The sequence below is a fragment of the Cajanus cajan genome, chromosome 10, assembly GCF_000230855.2.
Source record: "Cajanus cajan strain Asha chromosome 10, NIPB_CcT2T_4, whole genome shotgun sequence".
Classification (NCBI taxonomy): domain Eukaryota; kingdom Viridiplantae; phylum Streptophyta; class Magnoliopsida; order Fabales; family Fabaceae; genus Cajanus; species Cajanus cajan.
The window spans coordinates 50,880,894-50,899,192 of record NC_138526.1 but is presented as its reverse complement, the minus strand read 5'-3'; the positions used below and the strand labels follow the sequence as shown (position 1 = coordinate 50,899,192).

Genomic DNA, 18,299 nt, shown 5'->3' with positions numbered 1-18,299 from the left:
TATTAATCTTACACGTGAATATCTCATATTACAAAAATGAAAAAATATACTTTTAAAAATATTATTAAATGGGTACTTGCGAGTATGAATATCATCATATTGTTTATTCTTATGAATAAAAAATAATCCGTCTTTATTATTTAAAAATATCTAATTAACCTATTTATTTATTATTTGTATTGGTAAATATTTATGAATGCAGGTATGTCTGCTATCCCTAATAATGACGTAGCAGAGCTCGGGAGAAAGTGGTGCGAACAATTATTACTTTTCACTTCTCGGAGCTTGGCCTCATTTTATTAGTTTTTATCATTCCTTTAACCTGCGTGCCCACATATGTTCATAATTCATCCCTGCAGTTAGCACAACTATCGTAGTCATACTAAACTTTGGGTTTATTCGATTCTTTTCCTCACTCATGATCATGGCTGTGAATAATGGATCATCACAACGGTGGAGCGAGAGATTAGTTGGAATGGCTTTGGCAATTACTCTTGTTTTATTCTCAGCCTCTGCTTCTGCTCATCAACACTTTAACCAAACAAACATTTATCCCACCGCCGTTGGGGCAACCCAAACCAGTTTTCTTGCTAAAGTTAAGGGCTTTTTGTGGAACTCATCTGGTTCTACATACGAGCATACTTGGCCGGTAACTCTCTTCTCTCATCAATTTCATATACAACTCCTCTTCTCTCTCTCTCTCTCTCTTTATTTTGTTAATGTCATTGAACAATATAGCATATTTGAAGACTCAAATGGACAAGGGGTGAATTACTTATCATTATTAGCTTTTAAATTACATGGAGAAATTTGGAAGTTGGTGCATGTTTGAAATATCTTAAAATTACTTGAAACATGTGTATGATAATGGGTGGTTGGATTTACAGGAAATGAAATTTGGGTGGAGAATAGTAACGGGATCCATAATTGGATTCCTAGGATCTGCATTCGGGACGGTGGGTGGTGTTGGAGGGGGTGGCATTTTTGTCACCATGCTTTCTCTCATTATCGGATTTGACGCAAAATCGGCTACAGCCATATCTAAGTGTAAGCATTACAGATTTGTGTTGTGTGTGTGTGTATGCCTCTGTTGAACAGATTATTGCAGCTGATTTTTTTTTATTTTTTTTATCAACTTGTTTTCAGAAAAAGAGAGAGAAAAAAAAACAAAAGCAGCCTGCAAATTTCCCAATTTTACCCTGTTCAATAACTTTTGTACCAAAATAAACTAAATAAATGTACCAAAATTTATAATAAAATTTTAATTTAAATTATAAAATATTAAATTGAATAATTATTTTATAATAAATTTGTTAAAAAATATTAATATTTTAAAGTTTCGGAGAATAATTGGTATAGCGATTTAGAGAATCTATCATTGGTCGGCTATGCATGAGTTATCGTATTTCCGGAATTGGTAGGACAGCTTAATTATGAGATGGTTGGCACAGGACCAACATATCCTCAGAATGAAATATAACTTTTTATTATAATATAAAAATATTTAACATATAATTTTTCTTTAAAAAAAAGTTTTAAAAAAAAACATCGATTTAATTAGTGAAATATTACTCTTTCTTTTTTCAAACACTCCTTAAATAATTAAAAGTAAGATTAAATTATATTTTTTTCATAATATAAAATTCACAATTTTAATTCCTTTATTTTTAATTTCAGAATTTTAATCTTTTAATCTCATACAACTTGTAATTTTGATTCTTGTTGAAATTTTATTCTTTGATGATTAAAAATATAATATTGATTATGACTTGATATTTAATAAATAACATGATAATTAATATTTAATAAAATTTAGATTAAATTATATTTTTAATTTATTTTTTTCTCATTTTTATCATATATCATTATCATTTGTATAAGATAAAAATGGAATTTAGGAAGAATATTTTTAAATATTAATCATCATATTATTTATTTAATATTATATTATGAACAACGTTTTGATTTTATTAATTACTGAATGAAAATAAATAATTGATCAAAATTACAAATTTTATAAAAGTGAAGAATTATAATTATATAATTAAAAATTGGATGATCAAAATTGTAACTTTTATATTATAAAAAATGAAAATTGTGAATTTCATATTTATTTATTTAAATATTACTATTATATAATCTAATTAATTTAAAGATTATTTAACAAAGAGAATAATACCTAAAAAATTAAATTAATAGTTATTTATATTAATATTATTATTGCATTTATTATTTCTTTCTTCTTCACTTTTCCTAACTTTCTTGTTTAGGTATGAATCCAACCAATATTGGAACCCACCCTTAATGTCCTTTTAATGTCATTATTATAAGCTGATCTCGTGCTTCATGACTCATGAGGTTTTCCTGTAGCCGACCGTATTTGTTTGTCATTGTCCTCCTCACTTCTCATCATGGTGTACTTACTAGACGAACATCCTTGCATTATATTTTTTCAATTTTAAAAATCAACAATATTTTTTTATTAAAATTTTAATAATTTTTAATATATTAATTTCTTAACTAACATTCTTATGAAGCTGATTAACAATACTTTTATTGTTTTTTTGTCAGGTTAATATTGGAATATTATTAATATTATTATTAACAGAATATTCATTTATTTTATTTTTATAAATTTATTATTCTTTACTAACTTTATATTTATAGAAATAAATGTTTATAAAATATATATATTTTATTAATTAGAATTTTTTTAATAATGATCAAAAGAAAAATCTTGAAGATGAAAATTCAAATTTTACAATATCTTACAAATTATGACCTCCTCTTGATAATAATATATCACTCTCAAACAACTATAAAAACATAACTCTAATAATAACATCAAAGTGAAGAAATAAGATTTTATAATATACACACATAATTAGAAATTTTTTAAGTGATGAATAAAAATAAAATTATTAAAAATAAAATTTAAATTAGGTAATATTTTATTATTGTAGAACTATGTATAAATAACCGATAAAAAAAATCATACAAAATATAACTTTCCACTTAATAAAAATATCTCTTTCAAACAACCTAACAATAATTTCTATAATAGTACTTCTATTAATTAGACGCGTTTATCTTCTTTCTTTTTTTTTTGTTTACACATTTTTAGTAGATAATTTTAGCTTAATTTTTCTCTCTTTTTATTTATTTAAATAATTTATATAAAGTCTCTCGTTGCCAGTTTGCCACTAATAATAATAAAAATAAAATAAAAGCAATGTCCCGAATATATTAATAAAAATGAAAAGGCATGAAACACTGCTAAGGCTTCTCCTATTCGATTTCAAATGACATATGGTAAGAAACTTGTTGCGTTTGATAAATAAGTTGTATTTAAGTATAATATATGATTGACAACTTTTATTTGCCTTATGATAATGACTATCTATGTGTTAATAAATAAAATGTTTAGTATTAAAATATATGATTGTCAACTTATATTTGTTTTCTGAGAAACTGACTATCTATATCCATTTGCCTAATTTTTATTTTTTGGGAGAATCTTTAAGAATAATCTAATAGCACGAAACATGAAAGATTTCAAAACCATAGAAAATATTTGAATGTTGATTATAAAACCCTGCTTCCGGTGGGAAAAAAAATCCCATAACCATAACAAATAGAAAGGAAAAAAATTATGGCCAGTTATTTCAAATTTCAATCAACTTTTTGTTTGTAATTTTTTAATCTATAGGAAAAATTATATGGACACAACAAAGATGAACCTAGATAATCAATAACATTAATTAAAACTTTTTCTGTGTAAATTTTATGTGTAGAATGATAATAATAAGATTAAGATTTAAAATTTAAAATCTAGTATATACTAGCCAAATTATATCAGTAGACCAATCCTGCAGTTCTGATAAAAATATTTCTGGTCTTTGATATCAAGTGTTCTATAAATACCAATTAAAGTAAATTTATTATTCTATATTTTTTTATGAATATATTATTCTATATTTGATACTTATTTTTACACTTACAAATAAATAATATTAATCTTTATTTATCCTATTTTTTCAACCGATTACACGAGAGGATAAAATCAAATGTATGACACCAGCAAACACCTTGTAGGATCAAACCAAAGTCCTGAATAAAATTATATATCATGGTTACATTTTAAAAGTGATCATTATTATATCATGGTTACGTGATAATTTTAATTAAATATTGTTAAGTGGTACCCCGCATGTCATATACCGCATGGATTACTCACAATAATTCAGTGTAAAAATGGAAATATTTTCTCCAAAAAAGATAAATTTATTTGTGGTGCATATTGTAATAAAAGTGTTACATATGAGTGGTAAAAATCTATTAATATATTTTTTTCCTGAATAATAAAAGTGTTACATATGAGTGGCAAAAATCTATTAATATATTCTTTTCCTCAATAATGGTATAAGTTATTACTACAATAAATGTTACATACAATGACATGCAAAAAATATCACTATAGATACAATATATGTAGATATATATTTATTTGATATATAGTTACACACAATTTTAGTAGATTTTAAATGAAATTTAACAACATATTTTGTATGTCACTAAAAGATATATCTACACTTTTTAACAATATATCAACATATATTATATTTATTGTGTGGATAAAAATAATTATTAGTGACACATTATGTTACTATAGAATGTGTGTCATTATACGATAATTTTTTTGTAGTGTATGTTTATTTAAACTTTTGCATGAATACTTATAGAAAAAAATAAGAAATAATAAAATAAGCTTAAAGCTAAAAAGTAACTAATATGATAATTTATTTCACTTAGTAAATTAATATGGATAATTATGTACTAAAATAGTAGATTAATCAGCTTGTTACCATAGTGCTAAAAGTCATGTTTGGTGCTCATTACTTATAAAAGTATCAAGATATAGCTAGCTTTGGTTTAGGATATTGGTTAGAAATTTTTATGTGAAATCTGAGAGGTCTTGGTTTGATAAAAGGTATGATTACGGGTGGAGCAGCATCGACTGTTTTCTACAATTTGAAGCAAAAACATCCAACACTTGACATGCCAGTCATAGACTACGACTTGGCACTTCTTTTCCAACCAGTGCTCGTGCTTGGAATCAGCATTGGAGTTGCCTTCAATGTCATTTTTGCTGATTGGATGATAACAGTCTTGTTACTCATAATTTTCATAGGCAAGAACTGTTAGCAACTCAATCTTTTCTTATTTTATTTTCTTTCCACACCAATCCTTATATTATGTGGGTGTATAAAACAGGAATTGCAACCAAGGCATACTTAAAGGGGGTTGAGACATGGAAAAAAGAAACGATTATTAAGAAGGTGCATGTGCTTAAATTTTTGGAAATCTTTTATATGGAATTACTAATAAATTTGTGTTTTGTCAGTCCCTTTTAATGCATCCAATGTTATAATTTCAGGAAGCTGCTAGACAGTCACAATTAAATGGTAAGTGTTAAAAATTATATTTTAGCTTTGTAGCTAGCAGTGTTTAATTATTTCATGTGCGTGGTTTCCAAAACTCATGTCATTTCTCACACTAATTAGGCACTGGAAGGACTGAAGAGGTCGCATATGAGCCTCTTCCTGGAGGCCCAAACACAACCAATCACACAGGGCCCAAAATATCCAAGGCAAAGGTGAGAGTGTGATAGTAGCAGCTTCTACTTTCACAAATCCTAATGTCAATTCTATTCTTCGTGGCAATGACACGCGTCACTTCCATGCAGGGATCTGTTCTTGATAATATTCGTTGGAAAGCACTTGGAGTTCTTTTCACTGTCTGGATCCTTATACTTTCCTGCGAGATTGCAAAAGTTGGTAGACCTGCATTTTCAATCCAGAATTAACTTCCATTTTCCTTTTCTTTCTTGCATTCATACATGTCTACGTGGAACAGTGATAACATTATTCTGCCTTTGATTTCAAACAGAATCAGACTACAACTTGTTCAGTGGCATATTGGATACTTAATCTATTACAGGTACATGAATATATTCACTTGTTCAGTGGCATATTTGGCTCCAACTTGCATGGAATTATCATCATGCATGCATGTTACAAAACCATGATGCATGTTTTTATGGTTTGTTTGTAGGTCCCTGTGGCATTAGGAGCGACTTCATATCAGGCTGTGCTTCTGTACAAAGGGAAGAGAGTGATAGCATCGAAAGGAGATCAACAAACAAATTGGCGACCGCACCAGTTAGTTATGTATTCTGCATGTGGCATATGCGCTGGTGTGGTTGGTGGCTTGCTTGGTCTCGGTGGAGGTTTTATTTTGGGACCCCTTTTTCTCGAGCTAGGAATCCCTCCTCAGGTACATTGGACTTTGCTTCATTGTGATTTGTGTTGCTCCCTTTTACTCAATTTGCGACTGCCAATTTTCTATGTAGGTGTCAAGTGCTACAGCCACTTTTGCCATGACATTTTCTGCATCTATGTCAGTCATCGAATATTACCTTCTAAAACGGTTTCCCATTCCTTACAGTAAGTATGCATGAAGGGAATACAACTAACAATCTTACTCTCACTCTCTTTAATACTATCTTTGTGACACTCTACTATTGGTCAAAATTTATTAGAAACTATATATTTTGGTGGTTGTCATAATAAATTAATAAAGACTTATTAAATGAGATGTGAAGTTTATCAAAACTTGTGATTTTCAATAAACTTCAACTAAAGTAATGAGAGTGTTAACATTCCTCAAATCTTATTATGTCTTTAGATCATTTCAAAAAATGTTATTCTCACTTTCTGATTATTGTTGCAGCTCTTTACTTCGTGGCTGTATCAACAATTGCGGCCGTTGTAGGGCAATTTTTTGTGAGAAAGCTGGTTGCCTTACTAGGGAGAGCATCATTGATCATTTTCATCTTATCAGGGACCATTTTTGTCAGTGCAATATCACTAGGCAAGTGTCATTATTGATTTAGGAGAACTAATTTGGTTATGATTAAGATTTGCAATATACTTGATTAAGATTGCCTCATTTTTTATTCGGTTTTCATTGCAGGTGGTGTGGGCATAGCAAACATGATCCAAAAAATTGAAAATAAAGATTACATGGGGTTTGAAAACCTTTGTGCCTACGCAGCCTGAATATTAGAATTTGAATTACAGATTCATTAAGGGGAAGAACTACTTAATTGACACTTTTCAATTCCGATTAATTGTTTTCTTAAAAAGTCAGAATTTTTTATAGTGTTAATGTCAAGATTCAAGATTCTTAGCACAGAATGATGTGTACTGTGTAGTTCTTTTAGCTTCCTCTGGACATTATTATTAATTTAAATTATTTGATAGTAAATTTTATTACGATATGTTATATTATTTGTTATTATTTTCATTAGAAGACTATGTAATCTAAATAAGTGTTTATAAGAGTTGTAATAAAATAATTTATGTGTAATCTTATCAGTTATTTTAAAAAATATTATGAAAAATAGTTTTGCATCTATTTTGTACTTTACCTCCTTAAAAAAACCTAATGAAATTAGTATAGACCTAACACTTCATAAATAAACATATAACCTATGACAAAACATTTTAATAAAAATAGTAGTAAGATTACATATTTAGTATATTTTGCATACATATTAGAATAATTTAGTTCTTTCATTGAAAGCTCATTTAAACAGTCACTGTCAAATTTTATTTTGATCCTAAAAGTCAAAACTTTGGATGAGGATAGAAACAAAAATAATGTATTAGTCTTGAAAATATTTTAAGTTACTATTAGTATAAATAAAAAAATAAAAAACAAAATATTTAGCAGACTGGCGTTTTCCGTCACTATTCTCCTTAGCGATCAAAGTAGAGATTTAATGAATTGATCATGATAAGCTTCGTCATTGAGACACTTCAACTTTAGCGATTGAGTTGGAATCGGTGGCTACTTAGCAATTGACAAGTTCAGTCGCTAAAAGAAAAAAGTCAAATCTATCGCTGAACTATATAAGTTAATTATAAAAATATAGTAAAAAGTCACATAATAACTTTTATAATGACTTAAACTTTAAATGTATAACAAAATGAAACAATGGGAAAATGAATTATTTGCAATCACTAGCTTTAATAGTTTTTATTGATATAATATATTTTGATAATAAAGGTGAGATTTAACAAAATAAACGGTGTATCTTAACACATGAAGGTCTGGAGTTTTTTTCCCCCTCACTTGGCAGAGATTTATTTTGGTTAAAAATATATTCTCTAATACATTTTTCTTAAAACATCTCTTGTTGATAAAAAAACTTATTAAGAATTATAAAATTATAAAAGAGATTAATTAAACCGGACATGATACTTACAAAATTTTATAATTTTTAATAAATCTCATCTGTAATAGAAGAAAGAGAATGTGCTAAAAAAAAAGGAGTGAGAGTGTATTTCCTAACGCTTCTATAAAAATTAAACGGTCATAAGATTTCTGAAATTTAATTCCAGGATTTTCTAGTATGCTTGGTTCCATTTCACAATGACAAGTTATATATAATGGTTATTTAGAGTATTTATTACGGACTCACATGGTTGTTTGTACTTATTTTCTTGCAACCCATTGGAAACAAACATTAAGAAATACAACATGGTCTGGTAAAAAGAACTAATCCTCTACAATGAATCAAGACTTGAATTTTTGTTAGGAAATTATGATATTCTTAACATATGACTATGTCTCAAATAAAATTATATCATCGAAAGAGAATATCTGTGATAAAAAAAAATACAGAAAACTAGTATTTAATTTAAACATTGTACACAATAAATATTTTTTATTACTTTAAATTTAAATTTGTTTAATATATAAATATAAATTATGACATTATTTTATTTTAAAAATATATTAAAATTCAATTTAAAGATAGATACCAAAAAAAAGTTTAGAAAGAAACTATTTAACTAAATTTTTTTATGAATAATTAGGAGGTTTATCTTCCTTTCACCGGGTCAAACCATTTATAATCAATTGTGATTCTATATTTAAAATAAGAATTCAATCATAATCCTTATTTAAAGAATACAAGTGTGTCAAACTAAAATTAAATTTCGGTATTATTTAACTAGTTATTAGTATAGTATGTGAGAAGACTACTAAATATGAGAGAAAATATAAAAATTGAAAGAAGAAAAAATAAAAATCTCACATCTAAATTACCTATTCTGATTTATAAGATTGTAACAAATAATTAAATTAATTATAATTTTCCAGATCTAACTCACCGTGATTTATTATTGCTATTCCATGGCAGCATTTTAGGGCGCAATTGAATTAATTATACGTCATTATCAAATGTGAGACACAAGCTGTTCCAAAACACAACTGTGCTAGACCAATGAGAAAGAAACAAGATTAATTGACACTTGGGGCAATTATCTATGCCTAGAGATCAACGAATGACAGAAGAGAAATGGACACTACAACAAAATTAGGTTTTTGTGGCAATTAATTTATTCTTTAGCGACCATATAAATGGTCATTATTTTTTTTACCAACATTTAAATAATGACTGGTGTATCCAGTGTCGCTAATACTATTACCGGCATTTATATAAAATGCTGGTAAAGACCTACTAAATTGTCGGGAAAACTTATTTTTTTTTAGTGGCAATTCTAGTAGCCATTTTAAAGGCTATTAAAAGTTATTTTTGAATTGTCTTCTTTCCATCTATTTAGTGACTTTTATCTTTTTCTAGTAAAACTTTAAATAATTTATTCCTATAATTTTCTTTTCTAAATTCATAACTTATATACTTTTTATTTTTATTTTTATCTCTAGTCGATGTGAGATTTGTAAGATGAAGGTTGTCTTCTATTTATATATTTTTTAATTTATTTTTTTAATTATGTTATCTTTTAAGCGATGTGAGATTTATAAGGTGAAAGTTGCTCTCTAATTGTTTTATAGCACTATTGAACTTGGTAATAGTGGGTGATTTGATACTAATTTATTATAGTGAATTAAGAGTCTAATTCAACCATATAAATCAACTTATAAGGTGATAGTTATTACTCACTTATATACTATTTAATTATCTTATCTCTAATCGATGTGGGACTAGTTTTTTTTAATAAATAATTGTCGCTAATAATAAACTTTAGTGTAATATAAATACACTTTTAGTGGCTATTATATATTAGCCATTAATATTTTTATTATATAATTAAATAGCGGCAATTAAATTATTGCCATTAAACAATTGTCGTTAATAACACATTTTGTTGTAGTGGGATACTCTAAATAACAAGAGAATGATAGATAGAGATATGAAAAATAACAATTACGTGCATGTTCTATGGTAAAGCTTTTAGGTTGGATATAATCTGAAGTGGTAGCTAGCTTGATACATGTGTGATGTTGGTCATTCTTTCAGACGCAAAACGTTTGGCCATTGTAGTACAATTATTGAAATGGTAGCATCAATTTCACCAAAATAATGGCAAGTTATAATTAGAGGTACGAGTCTGTGAAACGGGACAGGCACATGCATGCAAGCCATGAAGTAGTGCAATGTGTTCACACTTCTCACTTCACAGACACACGCACATGAATTTGCTCAACCATGCATGCGGACCTAAATATACTACAGTTAGGTAGGAGTGAGCATGTCCATGGTGTAATTTAGTCCCTTGTTAATTTGAATAAATTTGAGTCTTAAAATTAGAACTAATATAATTTTTCAGACAGATTTAAATTATATATTGAATTGTTTTTAAATTGTCTTTTATTATTTTAAAATGTATAAATTATTAAATAATTGTGTATTAATAATAAAATATTTTAATAGATAATATTTTGTATAACATTATATTATATTTATAAGGACATTATTTATTTTAAATTATATATTATAAAATATACTTTAATTTAAGTTTTATATCTCTTTTATTTTATAATTTAACTATACATATATTAATATTGATATATTAAGTTAAAAATTGGGTTAATCCGATTCTCTTCTGTATATTTTGAATCTTGATCGCGTCGAGTTCAAATTTAAATAAATAATCAGATCAATTTTTCAAACCAAATGAAGACAAGGATAAACCTATCTCAATTATCTCTTCTTCACCCTTACTACTACTGGTGCTAGCTCCACAAATATTGTCAACAAAACCCTTCATACTTGTCAAAGCATCAACTTTAAAGTCTCTGGTTTGCATCATTTTATGGTATGCAAAATGGAAATGGTTCCCATGTTCTCTACTTCATTACTGTGATTTTAGACATTTTCGTGAAAATATATGGCCTGAACCTAATCTCTTTATATGTTACAGATGTTTTTTTTGGAAAGCATCTAACACCAAAGTTTTCTATTGATCGATCTGGTGTAATTTTATTCGCAAGTTTGAAACTCTAAACTAAACATATATATCTCTCCTTGCTTGTCAAACTTACCCTAGTCCTTCACTGTTTGAATATCATGTTTTTGGAAGTCCTCAATAAAAAGGTATGCATTCCTCTGGTTCAAAGGAAAGAACAAGTAGTACAACCAATGAGTTTATTTAGATACAAATTAGAAATACTTTTAAGAGATTCTCTCCTGAAAATAAAAAACGTTTTTAAACTTGTAGAAAAATTCTCAAAAATATTTCTAAACTTGTATCCAAATAGACTCTAAGCTTTATATAAATATTCATCAAACTAACTAAGCCATGTTTTCATATGTAATTTAGTCTTTGTTGAAACAAACTTTTTGATAAATTTTTTTATAGGAAAAAAAAAGTAAAATAAGTCAACTTTTTTAACAAGTTAAAAATAACTTGTACTCCTCAACATTTAGAAATATTATATAAATATTTTATTAAAAAATAAATTACATAAATTAATTTTAACTTGGAAAATTTATTTTTTATTTTACCTTTTCACCTATTTATTGAGAAACTTATCCAAATAAAGCTTGAGACTTAAAAGGTCTTAGGATTTCTCAAATTTGATTCCATGCTTATGATGCTATCGCTTTTCTCATCATGCATGCTTTGTTTCCAGTTCACAATGACAAGTTAAAAATTCATTTGGCGCCTCGCTTGGTTTTTTGTGCTTCATTTTCTTACATTAAGAAACATAAAAGAATTACTTATAATTTTCTAAATCTAACTCCATGGTAGCATTTTAGGTCATGTGGAATAATTACAATGTCAAACGTGATAAACTTCAAATGACTGTCAAGTTGTATCAAACAGAGTAGACTAGACTCTTTATTTTGAAGTCTGAAAAAAAGGTATTAAGTTGACCCAACCCAGCAAACCGAAGAGATCATACCAGAACCAGACCATTGAAATTCAGACCGAAAGTGTCAGGCCTATTTAACCCAATATTTTTTATCTTTATACTTTTCTTTTAAAATACATGTAAAATTAAAATTATATCCTCATAATCCAATTAATAACACTTAATTATATATCATATAATCCTATAAAAATCATGTAGTCCAAAATTACCTGATAAACCTTAGCTTTTAGAGTCGAATTAACCTGGTGTAAGTCGTAGATTGATACTAGTATGATGTTCGTCATATATTGTTTCAGATTTTGGTGGAAAATGATTTGTGGAGTAACGGAATTAAACATATCCATGAGATAAAAAACATGTACTACAATTACTGACATGCTAGCAGTTAGTTCTCTCATTTCACAGAATATCTACTGCAGGCTGCAGCAGATTATTAGAGGTACGAATCTGTATTCTGTAAAACCAAACATGAGCTCATGGCACGCCATATAGTTGACCGCTACAATGTTTGATGTATCGAGTATGTTTGTTCTCTAGTTCTCTACGTGCTGCTGATAATTTGGCATTTGCGGTTTGCCTGGCTTTTTGCAAACCTAATTTTAATAAGACTAACTTATATTTGGACCACCAGAAAAGGGAGTGGGTAAGGGTAAAGATTAGACAATGCTTATGCAAGAAAACAAAAATATTTGTTTCTTTTCATAATGTTTACTTTCTAGATGATTAATAATTGTTTTCTCCCAAAACTTTTTAGTATGTTCTATAACTCATCTTTGACGACTTGATTCTTGACCTTTAGATATTTGTTGATGGATGCAGCCAATTCTTTCAAACTAGATTTTGTAGAAAGTTTGATCTGGACAAAACAAGTGTTTCGTTATAGTAGAGTGGTAATTAACTAATTATATAAACCCAAATTCTATCACCAAAATCAGTGTCAAGGAGTAATTACCGGATTTGCCTTTTCATTGGCTCTGAAAAGTAGAAGTGTGGGGTAGTCATTCACCTGAAATATGAAGCAAAGGTAAAATACATATTCAGTAAACATAAACCTTGATCAAATTAGTAATCTTATGGACAAACCATTGGTCTTAATAAAATCCCAGGATCATAAATTTTCAGAACAGATTCAGTGAGCGAGTTTTGCTATGAAAAACAGTGCAAGTAGGCTTTTTCAGACACTTACTTCCAGTTTTGGATGTTCATTTGCTGAAGCATCTATCCTTGCAAATATTAGATTGCTTGATCCTTTGTAGTGCTTTGCCAACTTCTCTACTTGCTTGCTTGTGGCCTCACAGTTCATACACCAAGGGGTAAACACCTGTTTCAGTCATGATTTGTCAGCGCAAATCCACCAATGATAGCCAAAATGATAATCTTTCTGTTAAAAAAAATATATCCCAAAGCTGCCCAACTAATAATTTGCTCAATTATTATTCTTGAGCAAGAGCAACACATTTTAGAATACCGTTCTTATTGAATTGAGTAAAAAGACATAATCTCCATATTGACTAAAACAAACTTTCAGAAAATGAGGACACCTTCAATTCAATGGTGGAGGCATTAATTATCCCCTTCTCTAAACTGTCATAAACCAACTCCTCCAAAAGCTTAAGCTACGAGGTGAGCAGACATGGATGGCATTATATTATATTACTAACATTTGCCCGCATGTGAGTCGAGTAGAAAATGCATAAACCCACATACCATAAGCTGAAACTAAACGTTATTTTACTTAAAGATTGAGGGCAACAGTTATCGAATTCTATACCACTTAGTCACTGAGGATTTGATACCACAACACGAACCAACAATCCCAATTCCCAAAAGCTTAAGCAATTAAGTAAATACACAATTACACATGAATGACTTTATATTATATTTCTAACGCAAACAAACTAATAAAGTTTGAAAACGTGACATAAAACATAAAATGTATAAAACTTTGCAAACCTCCAAGAGCACATCCTTCTCGCTTCTCAAGATTTCATCATCAAATGTTTTCCCAACAATGACATGAACACTAGCTTCTGTCTGCAATTTCCAATGCCATGATGACTAATTAAGACACTGAATCAAGTTTCAGGACTAACATAAATAATTTCTTTCTTTTACTGTTCTATTTTATTATTATAATCATAGAGCACACAATATATCTTTAGGAATGAATCTTAAATATTTTACATGTACTTCAAATTCAATTGATTCACTTTAATTTGAAAGAACTAATTTCTTGAATTGTCTAAAAGTAAGGTAAGAGACACCTTACACATCCAAGAAAACTATGCAGAAAATATTAAACGGTACTCACATTATCTGGAATTGGCTGTGACTTGAAGTAAGGTGACAAAGAACCTCGCACAAGATTATTGCAGAACTCCTGCAGAATGCCATTTTAACATTAATTAGTCTCCTTTGGTAGGGATCACTGCAGGGACAATTTATATAAACAAAAGAGAAGATAATACTTCAATATTGCTCTGTGTTGGTTTTGACTCCAACAAATATTTTGAGCTCATTCCATTATCAAATGCAGCTACCTATATAGCACACCAAGAAGTAAATCACATCAGTTGCGACAATTATCTAAACTAATTAAACAATTCGATCAAATCATTTTTATAATTAACTCAAACTAACCACAGTATTTTTTGATTCTTCAAGACCCAACAATGTTAAAAAGGGCTTTGCAAGGTTCTCATCATCAATGTCCACATATATAAACATTATCTGCATTTAAACAAAAGAATTAGACCAGTTCTAAAATTTGCAGTAAAACAGTTTGAAAGCCCCAAATGTAGGTCAAAGTAACTAATCACCTTTGACTTTAATGTTCTTGCAACATCTTGAAGAGTATTGAGAAGATTCTTGAAGTCATCAGAGTTTGCAAAGACTAAAACCTGTAAAGAAAGAAACAATTAACCTTGACTATTAGTAACCAGTAAGCTTGAGTAGAAACATAATGAGTAAAATTAGTAAGGAAGAGTCCAAACAGCCTGTGATGAGTTAAAGTTATTATAACGACAAAGAAAACTCACTTGGTGCCTGTTGGTATGGAGTTGGAGTAAATTTTAGCATGTCCTTTAGACTTTAATGGCTTAGTTTCTACAAGTTGCTTAAAAGTTTTAAGTTATAGTCTTTTAACCAAATTACAATTATTGAAAATGATCAAATTGGAGGAGAACAAGCAAGGCCAAGTTCTGAATCAATTTTGGTTGTTTAGATTCTCCAGAATCATTTTGCACATAAGAAGTGCTACTCAGTAAGTTCTGAAAAAGACATTTATTTCCTTTACATTTGTTTGAATTATCAACTATCAACCATCAAGGGGGCAACCAAGATATTGATACATGTCAAATCCTATAAGAGGTTATGATTCTGATAAGATCAAGGACCTGCAAGGATGACTATCCAGGTTGTTCTTTTCACGAGTCTTAAATGCTTTTGTTTATATTTTTATTGGAACTGAAAAAAAAAAAAAAAAAAAACTTTGCAGCATCTCAGGGTATTTATTTGATCAGGTCATGGTACTAAGTACTTACTAGATTGAAAAGCACTCAGATAGTAATTTAGACCTAACAATTAAAAACAATCATAGAGTTAAATAATCAATAACTAGTTAATGTTTATCAAGAAAATCCATCAAAGAGATTATTGAGTATTGACAGAGATATTTGGGTATGGGGTATCATATGCAGAATTTGGAGCACTTTAAGTCTGGGAGCTATATACCTTGATGAATTGCAACATATATTCCAGTAAAAGTCGGAATAGAAACAGAACTGCAAGCCAAATAAAAAAAAAAAATCTAATAGATTAAACTTGGAAATAATAGTGACCTGAAGCTTGATGGGGCTTGAGTAGACACTGATAGAATTCATTTCAGTCAGTTTTGTAACTAATGGAAACTTGTTGTGGTCTACAAACTCCAGTATTTTATTCATTGTGAAAGCTCCATCTGCACAATCAGGAAAGTTTTGCATATTGCCTTAGTAAGTCCTCATCATTTGGTGTGATTGTTTGGGGGGAAAACAGACATAAAGGTAAGAGGAAAAAATCATGTTATACATAAACAAGGCTACAATGCAGTTACACCAAATTTTAACTGCCTAAATAACATAAAGCTGATAAGCGTAAATATACTACCCAGCTCAAGTTAGTAGAAAAGACGAGAGATTCAAGTTTGTTCTCTTAGCATGGTTCTAATTTGTAAGAAACATAGAATTCACTTGTTTATTATAGCCACTTTAAGTGATACCAGTATTACCGATATTTGTTTCACTTCTATATTACAGAAACACTAGAATGAATTCAACATATTACATATCTATAGAAACCAACTACATTACATACTCACCATATGCTGTGTATCTTTCAGGTTCGCTCTTAACAATTCCAATAAAATGATCGGTAAGCTTGATATCTGGATAAAGAACCTGGGCAAGCTCTAATTGACTCACTGCAACAAACTGGGTTTCATTATCAAACTTTGCCGCATTCACAAATTCTTCATAATCAGGTCCCTGCAATATTTTAAAACAAAATGCTATAATACCACACCACCAAATTCAGCGTTAATGTAATTTCACAATCTAAATCTCCTTTAACAAAAAACATTTTCTTTGATCAACAGGTGCATTAACATACTATCTGAAGTGATCAAATCCAGAACACAATCCTCACTCATCTGAACCTCATGTCAATTTGGCACCTCTAGTCCGACAACCTTAAACAATAACTCCAATTACCTCAAATTTCTCGAATAGACCAACGAGAAACGTTTGATACTTTCTCAGAAACCCCTCCGCTTCTGCCACCGAACTTATCCGAACAACAGGAGCACCAGTCTTTTTTCTGGCCCATATCACTATATCATCCCTGAAAGCATTATTAAAACAAATCAACATGCTAACATTCCAAAACAAGAACATCACACACAAACAAAAGACACGTTAAGGCAATCATAAATGCAAAGAGTAAAGTTAGAGCATTTTACGCAGTGAAACCGCCAGAGTAGGGTTGAGAGGTGCCATTGAGAAAGAGAAGCAAAGTGGGGAAGCCTTTGATCCCAAGGAAAGAAGCAGACTTTGGATACCTATCAGCATCAATTTTGGCCATGAGAAGGGGCGCCCCCAATTCCTTGAGAGAAGTTGCAGATTCTGCAAAATGGGGCATAAGCTCAGCACTCCTTGGACACCAAGGTGCGTACCCCAGAACAAGAACAAACTCGTTCCCATTGACAACCCTCTCTGTGTTGTCATTGTTGAGCTCAACAACGATCCTTTGGGCTTTGCTTAAAACCTCTGCTTCGGATAGCTTCTCGCCACCCCCTTCTGCTATTTCCCGCTCCACTTCCTCGTCCACTGCTAAGAGTTCCTCCAACTCATCTTCGCCCTCGCCAGCAACGTTAAATTTGGGTGTGAGGAGAAGGGTGAGGAGGAAGAAGATGAATGTTAAAGTGGGTTTCCTCGTGCACATGATGTTGTTGCCTAGCAGAATGGGTTTGGGAATGAGATCTGATTAGGGGTTTGAAAAGTTTATAAAATTGAGAAAGATCTCATTCTAAATGGCACTGGTACATAACATGAGTTAAAATGTGTGTGGACTGGTTTAGAAGGGTATAGTGACAAACTATGAACGCGCCTTAATTTCAGGGCCCCCATGTTAACAAGATTTCAGGAGAGTGAAAGCCTGCCACTATCCTTGACCTTTAAGAAAAAAATTAAGGATGAAATTTCATATTTTTATTAGGAAACTTAATTGGCACTAAACTAACGTATATATTTATTTTTTTATATATATAATGACAATAATTAATAATGTGGTTTAAATTTAAAATTATGTGTATATTATTTATGTCTTCTTTCACTAGACATAAAAAAGTATACTTATATAATTTTTATGTGAATTTAATTTTCTAAGACAAAAACGATAATATTTATTAAAATGGTGAAGATAAACATAAAAGATGGTAGTAAATTACAGTTATAAACTCAAATAACATTTCAATTAGTGTCTAATAAATCATTATAAACTAATGACATAAA

General features: G+C 29.5%; 2 protein-coding genes across 2 annotated transcripts; one reads left to right on the top strand and one right to left on the bottom strand.

Moving 5' to 3' along the window:
• The first annotated feature begins 239 nt into the window (after nt 1–239).
• LOC109788486 (sulfite exporter TauE/SafE family protein 3) lies at nt 240–7,347 on the top strand. Its single transcript, XM_020347224.3, has 12 exons — nt 240–649; nt 888–1,047; nt 4,991–5,191; nt 5,275–5,339; nt 5,438–5,465; nt 5,565–5,656; nt 5,747–5,833; nt 5,950–6,000; nt 6,115–6,336; nt 6,413–6,506; nt 6,793–6,933; nt 7,036–7,347. The coding sequence occupies exons 1-12, from the start codon at nt 419–421 to the stop codon at nt 7,119–7,121; spliced, it is 1,458 nt and encodes a 485-aa protein (XP_020202813.1). The 5' UTR covers nt 240–418; the 3' UTR covers nt 7,122–7,347.
• Nucleotides 7,348–12,579: 5,232 nt separating this feature from the next.
• Nucleotides 12,580–17,941, bottom strand: PDIL1-6 (PDI-like 1-6). The gene is made up of 12 exons (XM_020352142.3): nt 17,249–17,941; nt 17,001–17,130; nt 16,610–16,775; nt 16,092–16,210; nt 15,072–15,152; nt 14,893–14,982; nt 14,721–14,792; nt 14,564–14,632; nt 14,206–14,286; nt 13,439–13,573; nt 13,205–13,258; nt 12,580–13,108 (listed from the first exon to the last, which is right to left on the bottom strand). Exons 1-12 carry the CDS (start codon nt 17,728–17,730, stop codon nt 13,013–13,015), a joined length of 1,575 nt encoding a protein of 524 aa, XP_020207731.1. The 5' UTR covers nt 17,731–17,941; the 3' UTR covers nt 12,580–13,012.
• Nucleotides 17,942–18,299: the final 358 nt, after the last annotated feature.

Excerpts from the sequence above, each read along its gene's own strand:
- PDIL1-6 (XM_020352142.3), bottom strand. The coding sequence starts at position 17,730 with ATGTGCACGAGGAAACCCACTTTAACATTCATCTTCTTCCTCCTCACC. Across the intron at positions 17,131-17,248 it reads TACTCTGGCGGTTTCACTGC|GGATGATATAGTGATATGGG; the intron begins GTAAAATGCTCT and ends TAATGCTTTCAG. Across the intron at positions 14,633-14,720 it reads CAACACAGAGCAATATTGAA|GAGTTCTGCAATAATCTTGT; the intron begins GTATTATCTTCT and ends GGCATTCTGCAG.
- LOC109788486 (XM_020347224.3), top strand. The coding sequence starts at position 419 with ATGATCATGGCTGTGAATAATGGATCATCACAACGGTGGAGCGAGAGA. Across the intron at positions 1,048-4,990 it reads GGCTACAGCCATATCTAAGT|GTATGATTACGGGTGGAGCA; the intron begins GTAAGCATTACA and ends GTTTGATAAAAG. Across the intron at positions 6,001-6,114 it reads GGATACTTAATCTATTACAG|GTCCCTGTGGCATTAGGAGC; the intron begins GTACATGAATAT and ends GTTTGTTTGTAG.